We start from the raw sequence: 15,859 nt of genomic DNA, 5'->3' as shown, positions 1-15,859 counted from the left end.
GATGATGCCATCTATAATGCAATTACTACAATAAATAACTAAACAGAAGTTAACATAATATCATAAAGCAATAATATAACAATGACAAAAACCAAAATATTACATTGCAAATGAAAGTAGGAGTTCACAAAACAAAATATTAGATGTCCAATAACTAATACAGACAGTCAAATATTACATACCCAATAAGTAAGAAAGAGAGTCAAATATTACATGTCCAACTACTAACAAAGACAGTCAAATATTAGATTAATAATAATTAAAGGTAACCCCACGCAGAGATATGACATCAATGCCTAGTCATAAAGCCAAACAATTTTGTCATTCGACGCTCATATGGCATCCCAAATAGTTGCTTAACTCTTTGGGGATGGTCACATAAAAACTCATAGCATTGATCCATGAGTTGTTCATCTTGAATGTTTAGCTCCACGAGCATTGTCCAAATATCAGACTCTGAGTACTGGTACGAGGCATGGCGTCGATGGTGGTGTACATGCTCAGCATATAGGTCGTTTCTTCGTCTAATTTCGGCAGCTATATCTTGAGCTGCCGCTGCCTGTGCACGAGCAATATTAACCAACTGAGAGGCATTTTCATTTCCATCCTTCATTGATGACACGCATTGTTGAAGATTAGTATTCAACATTGCAAATTGTTCATCAATGTCGTACATAGTGGGGCCTTTTCTCTTTGATCCTCGGGATGAGGATGTGCCCGCAGAGCCAGCAGACAGCATAGAAGGAGTGTTTGATGGTGTGTCTGAAGGAGTGTCATCAGATTGGAATTCAGCAGCTGGTGATCGTGGGACGTAGTCATCTGCCTCCTCAAAGTTCGGTGGTTCGGGGATATAATCCATATTATTCTCCCCAAGGTTGACATTGAAATTGGTCATGTCAGGAGGTGAATTCATGTCACGGGCTGTCCTCACCCGACTTCCCGTGGCTCTATCATTAGACCACAACTCTTCCATGAGGTCATAATGGCGAATGGGAGTGAAACGCCATTTTGCCGCAGATGGTTTGGCCTACATACATCTCACATATTAGTATATCATTCGACATGTGAAGTTAAATGTTCATCTTACGTAAAAAAGTACTTATCATTGTACCTTAATCAGCTCACTCCAAACTTCGTCCTCGGCTTCAAAAAGTTTAGTGGTCTGGTTCCATGCGAAACCACTCAATCCACCAAACAAATCATGGATTTCCCTCCACCTGTCCTTCAGGCTTTTCTGCCGGTTCTTCACATTATTTTTCTTAAGACCCGATAAACCAGCCTCATTTAAAGCCATAACTATGTTAGTGTATCCTTGAGTGGTCCAGCTACCATCAATTCTATACCCTTTTCGTACCTCGTCAATCATTGCATTGAGCAAAATTAGGTCCATCTCCGCCGTCCACTTGGTGAACTCTCGATAAGAACCTGATGAATTTGAAGCCACATTTTTTCCGCGATCCATCTAATTAACTTAAATAAAGTTAGGATGACAAACATTGAAAAATGGTAGAAAATAAATTATTTCATTAAATTAATTGTTTACATAATCTTGCCACATTTCGTTTGCTATATCATCCCTAATATCACACCCTATCCTGTAATCATGTTCACGAGCATGGGTGGTGCTTGGTTGGACATCTTGTTCTAACAATTCATTATCTACTTCTTCAAGCAGAGACTGATCATTGTCGACCCCGCGTAGAAAGTTATGCAGAATACAACAAGCTAAAACAATTTTTGTCATGGTATCCACATCATAATGTGGCTCAGTCCCACTGGCTATAATTGGAAAACGTTTTTTAAGCACCCCAAAGGTTCTCTCAATTACGTTCCTAAGTGATGAATGTCGATGATTAAACAACTCTTTTGCATTTTGTGGTCCTCTTCGCGAATATTCTTTCAAATGGTATCTGACCCCGCGATAAGGTGTTATTACATTTCGTTTTAACATAAAACCTGCATCACCAAGATAGTATTTTCCTACAAAGATTGTGGAAAACTGGGTTAGTATATATTACTAAAACCTTTTAATTTTTCTGCACACCCAATCCCCTATAACTAACCTTCTGGAATAACCAAAGGATCGCCTCGTACCAAAGCATCTTTCAATATCCTTGAATCGGAGGCAGTTCCTTCCCAACCGGCTAAGACATATGTGAACTTCATGTCAAAGTCACAGGCTGCAAATATGTTTTGGGTTGGCCAATCTTTTCTCCCTCGAAAACGAGGCGCATCAGCACGTGCAACCTTAGCACGTACATGACTCCCATCTATGGCCCCTAAACAATCCTAATGTAAACAAAAATTCATAACTTTAATTAACCACAACCTAAAGAAGACATTACACATAATTTGAAGTAATGTTTTTATCAACAAACCTTAAAGTAGGGGAAAAATCGACTGTTGTTAAGGATGTGTGGTTCTACAACCGTTCCATTTGGTTGAATTAAAAATTCCCCCTCCAACCTTAAAATGGCACTCAAAACATTATGAAAGTGACGGGAAACTGTTTCTCCAGACCGATGGAAAAAGAATGACACACTTCGATTCTTCACATTATGCCCAATAATGTGAAGAAATTTCGCTACTTGTTCTTCCACGGTTGATCGATATGCATCTTTAACAAGTCCAGTTCCCCGTATTCGTTCACATAATTTAATGAAAGCTTCTGGTCCCATGCGAATAATGTGACGAGACTGTTCAGTGTGAACCAAGTACTCCATCAATTCTTGTCTGCGACGCTCTTTTTGTGGTTGGGACTCACTGATACAGTTGCTTGTAGTAGGCATTGTGCGTAACAATTTCAATCCAAAGGCAATCATACAAAGAATCATGACTGATGCACCTTCATTATTTTTTTTTATTTGTTCTTCGATTTGTGAAATTAAGTTCATGTTCGCCGCAACAAGATCGTCATAAATTGCAACTGTTTCCTCAAAGTGTACCATCTCTGCCTCGTCATAATTTCTTTCCGAATTCATACCGAACGCGGTTACCGTATCGGTGTAAAAGTACACCAATACAGTTACCCTAAAACGTACTTTTAATTAATTTTAATAAAAAAATTAATCAAAATTACTATATCATTCAATAACATTATTTAATCAAACAACAAATAAATATAAACAAATAAAATAAAATAAAAACCTAAAATTTCTATTTCTACTTCTAATTTTCTTTGCAATAATTTATTATCAATCTAAAATAAACTTTTTTTTTACCTTTTAAATTAGTATAACATTTTTTTTTAACATTTAATTCTAACACCAATAATTTATGTCAAATACAAATAAAAAAAAACCTCAAAATGATATTTCTACTTTAAATTTTTACTGTTTTTTTAATTAATACAACATTTTTATAATGTTTTCTATTATAACATTAATAAATTATGTTTAATTTACAAAAATAAAAACCCTATCAAAATATTTTTAAAATTTTAATTCCATTCTGTAAAAAAAAAAAAAAAATTAAATCTGTTTCATAAACAATTCATTTTGGAATAAATAATTATTTTCTACATTTATAATTAAAATATCAATTAAAAATAGCACTTCTAAAATATCAATTACTTTTTAAAAACCTATAAATTAAAAATTTCTATTTCCACTTGTACAAATATTCATTTTAAATACATTTATTTTTATCTTTCTAATAATTTATGTACAATCTAAAATAATATTAACTACAGATTATTAACTATTTTTAAGAAACCTACAAATTACACATTTGACATTATTCCACTTGTAAAAATATTCATTTTAATTACATTTATTTTTTTCTTATAACAATTAAATCTTATAACAAAAATTACAAAAACATTTTTTTTTAATCTTTTCAACTAATAACATTAATAATTTATGTCCAATTAAAAAAAAATTAACCATACAGACTACAAATATACATTTAAAAAAATTATCTATTCTCTTATAAACAATTAAATTAAATGTTAAATAAAATTAACTTTGTATATTTATTATTATACAATATTTCAGTTTTCTTATACAATATTTATTAACTTTGTATATTTATTATTATACAATATCTATTCTCTTATTAACAATATTTATCTTAAATTTTTCACTTTTCTTTAATGACAACAACTTTTTTTGTTTGATTTAATTATAACATTAATAATTTATGTTTAATATAATAAAAAACATAAAATTTACAAATTTCTGTATACATTCTCTAAATAAATCATTTCATAGAAATAATTTTTTTTCTTAAATGTTAAAAAATTAATAACTATCTACGAAAATTAAAACAATAAATCAACTGAAAAAATTAATTTAATTAACTAAACTCCTTAACATATTTAATTAACTATCTAGTAACAACTTAACATAATTAACTAAACTAAACTCTAAAAAAATTATATTACAACAACAGCCTTAACATAATAAACTAAAATAAATTCTAAACAAATTATATTACAAAACCATAATCATAAATATAAAACACAAATTAAATAAAATAATTTTACATAAAAAAAAATTAAAACCTGAAGATAAGCACTCAACAACAGCAACAACAGCAATAGGATGCCTTATAGGAAGATCAACACACCTGAAAATACCAGAAAACAAATAAATTAACAAACAATTTTATTTCAAAAATTCAAGAACATAATCGATTATGGCATCACTTACACAGAGAGGATAATCGATTATCAATGCATAATCGATTATGCTGATAGGCTAAAAAAGACCATAATCGATTATCCCAAACACATAATCGATTATGTCCCGTTTCACACACATCACATAATCGATTATCAAAGCATAATCGATTATGCTGATAGGCTAAAAAAGACCATAATTGATTATCCCAAACAGATAATCGATTATCACCCATTTTACACACTATACATAATCGATTATCCCTCGAAAAATTTGCAGATTCCACCATAATCGATTATTTTGCCTGTGATATTTGACCCATAATCGATTAACCGTTGAATGAAACATATGAACTCACCTCAGATGAACCCACAGATGAACCAGATGAAGGCACAGATGAACCCAGAGATGAACACACCACTTTCAGATGAATAACCTCTACGTTAATGAAGCCCCTAACACACACAATCACTTACGAATCTCTCCAACTACACACTCTATGCTTCGCTCTGCTCTTCGCTTATCTGTGAATTGTTTCACTCAGAAGCAACGTTTATAAAGAAAAACCAGGAACCTCACACACCTACCTCTCACCCACTTCATTCATGAGGTCTCAAACTTTAAGGTGGTCAATAGATTCCTGAACCAAGTCAGGAATCTCTTGCTGTTCACTTGGCATGCATGCAGAGGCATGTGCTTCTTGAATCCAGCAACAAAAAAGCAAAAAAGTGAGGGCAAGATTGGAAATGGGTGGTGATGATTTGGCACTTCCACTGCACAGTGACACTTTCTCTTCACCTTTCAGAAGAAACCAAATTCACTCAACTTTCTCTTTCGCTGCACTCTCACCCGCAACAAACCATGGAACCAAATGGGGTGCTGTTGTGACTTCCATCGTCGACAACAGTAGCACCCCTGGATCCAAACACACCCTTAGTGCAGTTCACCAACCCGCATCACCTTCAGAGGAACTTTCTCGAAGGTTAGTACAGATGTCAAAGCATGCTCAAAGAAGATACCGCTTCCTGCTACGGAATGGAGGAGCGGGAGTAACTAATCCACATCTAACAACTATGCACACGTACAAAATACTTCATTAATGACAGCTTTTAAAGACGATTTAGAAAGAACTATCGTAAAAAGTGACGCGGTGGCAACTTCGTAATTTTTTCAAATTTTTTTAAACTTTTAACAACGGTTCCTGTTTAAACTATCGTTAAAAGTGTCGGTATTAAGTTTTAACGATGGTTCCTCCTTAGAACTATCGTTAAAAGTATATATTCCACGACGGTTCCTTTTGAACTGTCGTTAAAGGTATCACCGTCAGGATTTTTCAAAAGAACAGAACTTTGCCTCTTAATTTTCACTCTTCTTCAAACAGTTCACTCTCCACTGTGCTATCCTAAGCGACCGACCAGCTCTGCAACCCTAAGCCTCTGCACGACCAACGACTCCGCGCGACCGCCAACCTCTATGCGAGCTCTGGCACTGATCGCGTGACCGCCTGCCCCGTTCCGCACGACCTTCGCCTGCGACTACTAACCCCGTGTCGCGCGACCCGCCGACCCCCACCGACCTCGTTCCGCCTGCCGCCAACCCCCTGCACAACTGCCAACCGCGAACGACCCGCGCTTGTTGCGACCGACCCGCAACTGCCCCTCACCTGCCGACCCGCGATCGCCCCTCGCCTGCCGACCCGCAACCGCCCCTCGCCTACCGCGACGCAAATCCTGTCGCGACCGCCTGCCGTGCCTCTCCGACCGCGACTGCGCCCCTTTTGAGGTTAGTATCATTTTGATTTATGTATTGATTCTATATATTGAACGAATTGATTCTGAGTCCGAAGGTGTCGGACCTTCGGCAATTGTGATTTAACTTTTAATAATTATATAGTGTTTTGAGATATTGAGCGCACTGATTCTGAGTTCGGAGGTATTCGACCTCCGGCAATTTTGATTTATTTTTTAATGGTTATATATTGTTTTTGTTGGGTTCAATAGTGTCAAAGTTCACGAGGGGAGGTGAATTGACCTTTTAAAAGTTTCGCACAGAATCAGATATTGTCACAGTACACAGAAAATAAATCGATTTATCTACCAATGAACAGATTTATTTTTATAATGTTTATGTATTTTAAGGTGTTTATCTTAGTTGAATAATCTTTGATTTTAAGATTGAATTAGATGATTTGCAGGCAAAGTCCAAATTGATTTTTGCAGAATTAAAATAGTGAGCTACAACAAATTTAATTACAACCTTTGAATGCAAAGCTAATGTTTGATTTTTCCAAAACACTTAACAGATTGTATTAGCATTCACAGAATACGAAATTCACTGATGTTTCACCACATATGAATTTATGCAGAAGTTCTTTAGAAAAACAAGAACAGTATATTCGTGCCCAGAAAGAACAGATTCAATTACAATTGAACAGATTTATTTCTTGATAGTTTAGTTTATTCAGCAGTTATTGAGTGCAGGGATTATGAAAGAATGAACACAAAGCAATTATATTGGTTCACTCCAATGAGCTACATTCAGTCTTCACCTAATCCAAGGTGAAATTCACTAAAACACAATTCAAACAATTACAAAACACCACTGTTCTTGAACCCTACAAGAACATGGTAAACCTTGCTGAAAAACACTATTTCAGCACACACAACTCTTCAAGAAACCCTAACAAGAAGAGTTTATAACCACACTTTTACAAGGTATGAAATATGAAACGAATACACCTGATAGAGGATGCAGAAATCTGCCTTAGACTAGTAGAACAAATTGCTCACACAGTAGCAACACCTCTCACCAAGCCTTAGAACCAAACAAGAACAAGCACACTTTTGATTTTTAAAATCTTTCAAGAACACATGCTAATTCTCTGTAAATCTTCAATACTCTGATGTAAAACTTGTTTTCTCAAATGTATGATCAACTTCTAAGCGCAGTAATAAGTTTTCCTTTTATAGAAAAAACAACTTATAACAGTTTTTCAAAAAACAGTTAAACCCTAAACCCTATCAAGAAGAGTTTATAAAAAGAACAAATTGAAAATAAAATGAACAGATTTATTTTCAAAAGTAGTTAGAGAATCTGTTATGTGAAGGAGACCCAGTCAACCACTTTGGTGCAAGGACAAAACGAAAAAACCTTTTAAAATAAACATTGCATCAGGCTAAAGAGAATCTATTCATTTACAGATAACATATTTATTTTTCAAAAACGATAACAGAAAAGACTTAACTATGAAACACAGCCGTTTTGAAAGAGTGAAGACTTAGTCAAAATACTTGATGCACATAACCTGATTTTCAAAAGACTTAGTCAATGCATCAGTTTAAAAAAAAGAATATGTTCATTTAGAAAAGAACAGATTTATTTTTATGCAGTAAGAGTGTTTTTTGCAAAAACATGTGAAAATCAGTTTCAGAAAATTTGTGCTTGTTCTTATCACATGGTCAGGGGTTAAGAGGTGAGTTACCTAGCAAAAAGCCTACTCCTAAACAACCTCTAAACTCTACCTACGACATTCTTAAAGCAAAACTAAATATACATGAAATTTACACAAATGGCTTCATCAAACACATGTCTTGAAGGGGCAACAACCATCTTCAACAGTTTTGACATATTGAACGCACTGGTTGTGAGTCCGGAGGTGTCCGACCTTCGACAATTTTGATTTATTTTTTAATGATTACATATTGAATGCATTGGTTCTGAGTCCACACTGGTTCTTAGTTTAGCAGTTCTATGGATCAGAGTTGGATTAATACACCACGAATAAGTGATACTTACGAAAAAGGGGTGGAAGAATTCATACAATTCGCAGAACATAATGCCGTTAATTGTAAGAATGGAGTAAGGATAAGGTGTCCTTGTGTCAATTGTTTAAATGGAAGGATATTGAGTGTTTCCGAAATTAGAGAACATCTTTTGTGTGATGGATTTTTGAAAAGTTATACAATATGGAAGTGGCATGGTGAATTGTTAGACTTGCCAAGTGTGCGTGAAGCTTCAGAGGAAGTTCATTTCTCAATGGATGATAGATTAGAAGACATGATTCGTGATGTGGGAGCAGAATCTTTTGCTAATGTAGTTTTCGAAAATATGTCTAATGATGCAGAGACTCCTTTGTATACTGGTTCAACAAACTTCACACGATTATCAGCAGTGTTAAGGTTGATGAATTTGAAGGCAATGGATGGATGGACAGACAAAAGTTTTACAGAATTGCTTCAATTGCTTAAGGACATGCTTCCAGAAGGAAATACCTTGCCCAATAGAAATTATGAGGCATAAAAAATACTTTGTCCAATGGGTATGGAGTATAGAAAAATACATTCATGTCCTAACGATTGTATTTTATACAGAAATGAGTGTGAAGATTTAAGAAGATGTCCTAGGTGTGGTTTGTCACATTATAAGGTTAAAGTTGGTGAGAATGATGAAATTGATGAATTCACAAAGGAAGGTCCTCCTGCTAAGGTTGTTTGGTATCTTCCAATAATTCCAAGGCTTAAGCGTTTGTTTGCAAATATTAGAAAATGTGATGGACTACTTCGTCATCCTGCTGATTCTTTGCAGTGAAAGAATATTGATAAAGAATTTCCTGAATTTGGAAAAGAATCAAGAAACTTAAGACTTAGATTGGCAACTGATGGAATGAATCCCTTTGGAAATTTAAGTAGTAATCATAGTTCATGGCCCATTTTGTTAGTGATTTACAACTTACCTCCTGCTTTGTGTATGAAGCGCAAATACATGATGTTATCTATGATGATCTCTGGTCCAAAACAACCTGGAAATGACATAGATGTTTATTTTAATCCATTGATTGAAGATTTGAAGTTATTGTGGAGTGAAGGGGTTGATGTGTTTGACGCGTTTAAGAATGAATCTTGCCGATTGCATGCAATGTTGTTTTGTACTATCAATGACTTCCCTGCATATGGGAACTTGTTAGGTTATAGTGTGAAAAGCCATAGAGCATGTCCAATATGTCAAGACAAGACATCTTATGAGCAGTTGAAACACGGAAGAAAAACCGTGTATCTTGGGCATCGTAGATTTCTAAAGAAATATCATCTGTATCATAGATTGAAAAAAGCTTTTAACGGAAACCAAGAACATGACATTTTTCCCACTCCTTTAAGTGGTGTTGAAATTTATGAAAAAATAAAAAATGTTAATGTGACTTTTGGAAAAAATTGAAGAAGTAAACTGTGAGTGAAATATGGAAGAAGAGATCAATCTTTTTTTACTTCCGTATTGGTGTAAGTTAGATGTCAGACAGTGTCTAGATGTAATGCATGTAGAAAAGAATATTTGTGACAGTCTAATAGGAACACTTCTAAACATTAAAGGCAAAACAAAGAATGGTGTGAATGCACGTCTGGATTTGATTGAGATAAATATACGAGAGGAATTGGCACCGGGAGAAGTTGGTAAACATACATACTTGCCTGCAGCGTGTTACACTTTGTCAAAGAAAGAGAAAACAAGTTTTTGTGAATGTCTGGTGTTAAGGTACCACAAGGCTACTCTTCAAATGTGAAGAGTATTGTATCTATGAATGATTTGAAACTAATTGGCTTAAAGTCACATGATTTTCACGTTCTAATGCAACAATTACTACCGGTGGCTAGCGGAATCTTGCCAAAAAATGTTAGGCATACAATCACTCGACTATGTTCATTTTTCAATTCCATATGTAGTAAAGAGATTGACTCTCAGAAGTTGGATGAACTTGAAGAAGAAATAATTGTTATCTTGTGTCAACTCGAGATGTTTTTTCCTCCATCTTTTTTTGATATTATGGTACACTTGGTTGTTCATCTTGTAAGATAAATCAGATTGTGTGGGCCAGTTTATGTGCGATGGATGTATCCAGTTGAACGATACATGAAGATTTTGAAGGGATATGTGAAAAATCAATGTCGTCTGGAAGCTTCCATTATTGAAAGATACATTTCAGAAGAATCTATTGAGTTTTGTTATGAGTACATGTCAAAAGCCAAATGTATAGGAGTTCCTGAAAAAGGTTGGCACTCTTGTAGATTCATAAGTAAATCTTCAAAAGGTGTACATGTCATAAGCAAATCAAGAGAAGAGGTTTTGCAAGCACACTTGTATATCTTGAATAACACTGATGAGATGTTACCATACTTTTTTTTTTTATCAGCAATGAATAAATAAAATTAAAGGGGATACTTCAGGGGTATCCCAACCCATATACAGTAACCAGAAGTGGACTTCCTATATCATCCACAAGTGAAACTCTCCTTTATGGTTGGAGCAGAACAACCTTAAAGTGAGAAAACCCTACCCAAAAAAATAACCAACATCGGCGACCACCGATTACACATATGGTGGACGCCGCTTCATCAATCGGTGATCAGGTTGACCTATGGAGAACGTCGCTTCATCAACCGGCGATCAAGTTGATCTTTGCATACCTACGGCGACCATCGACTACGCACATGGAGATCGTTGTTTCATCGACTGGCGATCATGTTGACCTTGTATAACTTCAGCAACCTCCGACTACACACATATGGAGAACGCCGCTTCTTCGATCGGCGATCATGTTGACAGAATGCCGCTTCATCAACCGGCGATCATGTTGACCTTTGCATACCTTCGGCGACCACCGACTACGCACGCATGGAGATCGCCGTTTCATCATCAACGACCACCGACTACGCACGCATGGAGATCGCCGTTTCATGTTGACCCTTGCATACCTTCGACGACCACCGACTACGCCCGCGTGGAGATCGTCGTTTTATCGACCGGCGATCATGTTGACCTTGTATAACTTCGGCGAACATGGCGGAATTTGCCTCATACAAACCTTGCTGGATTTGGATCTGCACACATCAGTGAATACCTACAGCATATCATGGCCCCTTCTTGCAACGTTTCCCCCTTCTTGCACATGTGTCTCCTTAAGAGAATTCGCTCTATATCTTCAAACGTGTAGCACCCTACGTCCCTGCAATTTGATCACAGCTATAGCCCTCACAACCAGCTGTAGCAGGTCAGCATATGCAAAAAACTTGAAATCTGCATAATTTCAGATTATGCAGCATTTAATGCTATTGCCTGCCTTGACACTTGTTTCTCCAGCAACTCCCCTAACCTTCAGCATTGACCCACCGATCCTACCTTCCTTTCGATCACTCCAAAAAACTCGCCACAGAGATCACTCTGGTTTTCTGCCATCGCTTGGTACATAACCTTCCATTCAGCCCTCCACACTTCCTTTATCAAAACAATTACACCACTCCACCATCCGCACTCCACTCCTAACTAGCACAACAACCTTGTACCTGCCAACCACACCTTCTCAGCAACATCTCCCATATCATTAGACGTGTAGGCAAAGGCCTGGATTGAGCATCCAATCCGAGAAAGAACAACTAGTGGAACCCACCCCATACTTCAAACAGAGCCATGTGGACAGTTGTGTTAAATGTAAAGTTTCTTCAGCATCGGGTATCCCTTGTTTAAACACAATCAAGTTCCTCTGATCCCATATGCTCCGAATAATAGCAATCCATAAACCTCTGTTACCATACTTAGATACACACAAAGACATTGTCAAATATAAAAATCCAAGATAATTAGAGAAATGGGTGTTAATTGAGCATAACAAAACATTCATGTCATGGTTTAAGTAACAAATAATGAATGATCCATCAGCATCTGAAACATTAACATGGCTTGCAAACGGTCTCAAATTTGATGTTTTATGTTGTTCTAGCTATGAAGTAAATGGTTGTTTGTTTTACACTAAGTCTCGAGATGATAGGAGTACAATGCAAAATAGCGGAGTCACCTTGGAGGCAGAGTCCTTGCAGTTTTCAACTGCAAAGGATCAAAATCCTGTTGTGGGATCAATGCCTTATTATGGTCTCATACTATAGATCTGGGAAGTTAATTATACCAAGTTTACTGTACCTATTTTCAAATGCAAGTAGGTTGACAATAAGACTGGTGTCAAAGTTGATGAATCAAGAATGACTTTGGTTGACTTTCGAAAGATAGGTTATCATGACGAACCATTCATAATGGCACATCAAGCTTCCCAAGTTTTCTATATCCAAGATCCTACGTTTGACCACTGGTTTGTTGTGCTACATGGAAAAAACAACATAATGACCCAGAAGATACAAACAATGACATTTGTGAGATTGAATCACTTACAAGAACCACCATCAATAAAGAGTACAAGGATGTTGTTGATGTTGTACATGCAACTCGAAATGATCATGACGAAGGAATATATATTTGTATGTGCATGTGATTCGTGTTTAGTCTTACAATATATAATTTTAATTATATTTCATATTCCTAATGCTTATCATATTTTTTTGATAACAGGAACATGGCAGATGATAAAGTTTCTCGTTCAAAAACTGGTAGAGTGTTGAAGATGGATGAAGCTTCTTCTCTACCTAGTCTTAGTGTGTTTGATGTAGGAAAATAGCTAGTTTGCTTTGAAGATTGTAATGCGTTTATATGATCTTGTATTTAGGCTTGTGTATGTGTAAGGTTGCCTTTTGCTACATAACATGTCCTAGATGCCTAGTCATGCTTAGATCAAGCATTTGAAGTGGTCAAAAGTTTTTCCAAAAAGCTTTTTAGAGTTTTCTCAAAAATCAGGATACTGCACAAAAATAAATTTGTTTTTCCGTAAAAGTATAGGTTTATTTTTGGTTTGCTGAAAGGCTTTTCGAAAGTTGGTTAGGGCACCAAAGGTACAACTCAGTCAGTTATTTCAGTTAGCTGAGTTGGCAGTTTTCCTAAAATAAATTTGTTTAGTTTAAACTGAATCTGTTGTTTTCATAACAGCTTTTCAATTGGTTTTTGAAAAGTAGTTAGAAATTGTTTTCTATATAAAGAAAAGCTTCTCTCACATGAAAAGGTGTTGAGCAATCACGATTTTGATAGAGATTAAACACTTTCTGTATGAGAAGAAGGATTAAATTGAGTTTTTGAAAGGTTTTCCAAATTGATCTTCAAGTGTGCTTGTTCTAGGAGAATCTTGATTTTGGGGAAGGTGCTGGTGCAGTTCTGCAGCAATTGAACTACTGGTTTTGAGTTCTAGCATCTTCCTTTTAGGTGTTATCTTTCCTTTATTCTTGTTTGTAAAGGTGTAAGTGTTAGTCACTCTTTGATAGGGTTTCTTGGAGTGCAAGGTATGCTGAAATAGGGTTTTCAGCTTTGTTGGTATTGTTCTTGTAGGTTTCAAGAACTGTTGTGTTGTAATTGTTTGGAATTGGTTTTTAGTGGATTTCACCTTGGAGTGAGGTGAAACTGGATGTAGCTCTTTATCAGTGAACCAGTATAAACCATGCTTGCATACATCTTCTCAACCCTGCACCTGTTTCTGGTTTTTGTTTAATCTGTCAAGAACGAAATTTGTTTACTTGAAAATAAACCTGTTAATTCTGGGCTTAATAAAAACTGCTCTTTGTGATCTGGAAAAGTTCTTCAAGTCATAAACAAAGCTTTTGAATATAAGTTTGTAATTGGTTAGGGGAAAAATAGTTTTCTTCATTAAATCCTTGATAAAGATTCATTGTCTTTAAAGCCTTGTGTTGAATACTCTTGATTGCTCTTTTGGCATATTTTGTGTTCTTCAAAACTGTTAAAAGTGAACCAATCTGCTTTTGCCATATATCACTGTTTGATCTCAATTCTAACCTGAATAGGTTTTGTTTGTGTTAAAGTGTTGTGAAGAATCAATCTGTTCATTCTAAAATCAATCTGTTTTTTTTTTCTCTGATAAACTGAAAAACAGTTTGTGTTTGCAAAAATTTTATAACTTCAATTCACCCCTCCCCTCTTGAACTTAGACATTAATAAACCCAACAATAGTGGACCTACAAGATTAAAAAATATGTTTAAAAAGATAAATAAAGATGACAAAATACCTTTGTCTATTGACTCCACACTGGTGTGGCCACTGGGCAATATGCAAAGAAATATAAGAGTTATCTCGGAGTACTGTCTCGTGAAAGGATCTTTATCTTAATTGAGTCCTGGGATCACGTGCTTGATCACGAGAAAAACATGATTTGGCAAGATATTCTGGTATGTAATTGTTTTTACTTTGTTCAATCTAAAGTTCGTTTATACTTTGTTCTTGTTTATGAACTAATTCTTTCAAATAATTTAGACGCATTACAAAATCCCGAATGTGGAAACCTTGAAAGCGAAGGTTCTTTCTGATATGGGTGTCAAGTTTCATCAGTTCAAATCAAAATTGACAACAGATTATATATATGGTGAAAGGAAAGAAGAAAATCATTGTACAAAATATGCATCCCTTGATGAAGAAACTTGGCAGCAGTTTGTGAAGATTCAACAAACTGAAAAATGATAGGTTAATATCACTTTTATATTTGAATATAGTATATATTAAAGTATTATTAAATTTTGAATGTTATGATAGGAGGTTCGGAAAAAAGAAAAAGTCAGTTAGGCACATAATGATACCCCACACTTATTGTCTCGTGGTGGTTATAAGTTGTTAGAGCAGAAGATGCTTGAAGAAAAAATTAAAGCACGTTCTACTTCCATTGAGGAAATGAATAGTGAAGATTCTTTGAGGCCTCCATCCCCACAACCCCGACATGAGATGTGGAAGGGTGCCCGTATAAACTCATCAGGGACATGGAGTTCTCAGTCTATAGAACAAACAGTTGAACGAATTGTAAGAAATATGTTTTCTATGTGTTATTTTAAATTCAATGTGTTGAGGTTTGACAAATTCTTTTCATTTGTTTTAGGATTCTCTTGTTGAGCAATCAACACAAGGGACTTTTAATCCATGTGGTCGCAATGATATTCTTAATGTTGCTCTCGGACGACCTGAGCACCCTGGAAGTGTTCGTGTAGCTGGATATGGGGTTGGGATTCGGTCATACTTTGGACCTTCACATAGCAAGGAACAATTGTCCAATCAACCTAGCCAAGAGTATTTACTACAATTACGTGAGCAGTTAAAGGCTGAGGTAACTCAAGAGCTTAGAGAAAGTTTCATGGAGGAGTTTAATGTGCGAATAGAAAAGGAGTTCAAAAAGCGGTGGGAGGGTTTAAGACTCTCTCAGCAGCCACCTACTATTGTAGAAGATGAACAACCTCCGCCTCCTATTAAGAAAGTCAGCACTAAAGGGAGTTGTTCGGCGGTTGATCTATCGGGAGATGACTTTGGCTCAACTAGCCAA

At 35.7% G+C, this 15,859-nt stretch overlaps 1 protein-coding gene across 1 annotated transcript; it reads left to right on the top strand.

The window, feature by feature from the left end:
• The first annotated feature begins 8,372 nt into the window (after positions 1-8,372).
• LOC150025390 (uncharacterized) lies at positions 8,373-9,833 on the top strand. The gene is made up of 2 exons (XM_090294009.1): positions 8,373-8,841; positions 9,226-9,833. The coding sequence occupies exons 1-2, from the start codon at positions 8,373-8,375 to the stop codon at positions 9,831-9,833; spliced, it is 1,077 nt and encodes a 358-aa protein (XP_090150135.1).
• The last annotated feature ends 6,026 nt before the right edge of the window (positions 9,834-15,859 follow it).

The sequence above is a fragment of the Phaseolus vulgaris genome, chromosome 8 (assembly GCF_051622355.1).
Source record: "Phaseolus vulgaris cultivar YP4 chromosome 8, ASM5162235v1, whole genome shotgun sequence".
Taxonomy (NCBI): domain Eukaryota; kingdom Viridiplantae; phylum Streptophyta; class Magnoliopsida; order Fabales; family Fabaceae; genus Phaseolus; species Phaseolus vulgaris.
This window is presented reverse-complemented; position numbering and strand designations above follow the sequence as displayed.

Excerpts from the sequence above, each read along its gene's own strand:
- LOC150025390 (XM_090294009.1), top strand. The coding sequence starts at position 8,373 with ATGGATCAGAGTTGGATTAATACACCACGAATAAGTGATACTTACGAA. Across the intron at positions 8,842-9,225 it reads GGATGGATGGACAGACAAAA|AATTTCCTGAATTTGGAAAA; the intron begins GTTTTACAGAAT and ends ATATTGATAAAG.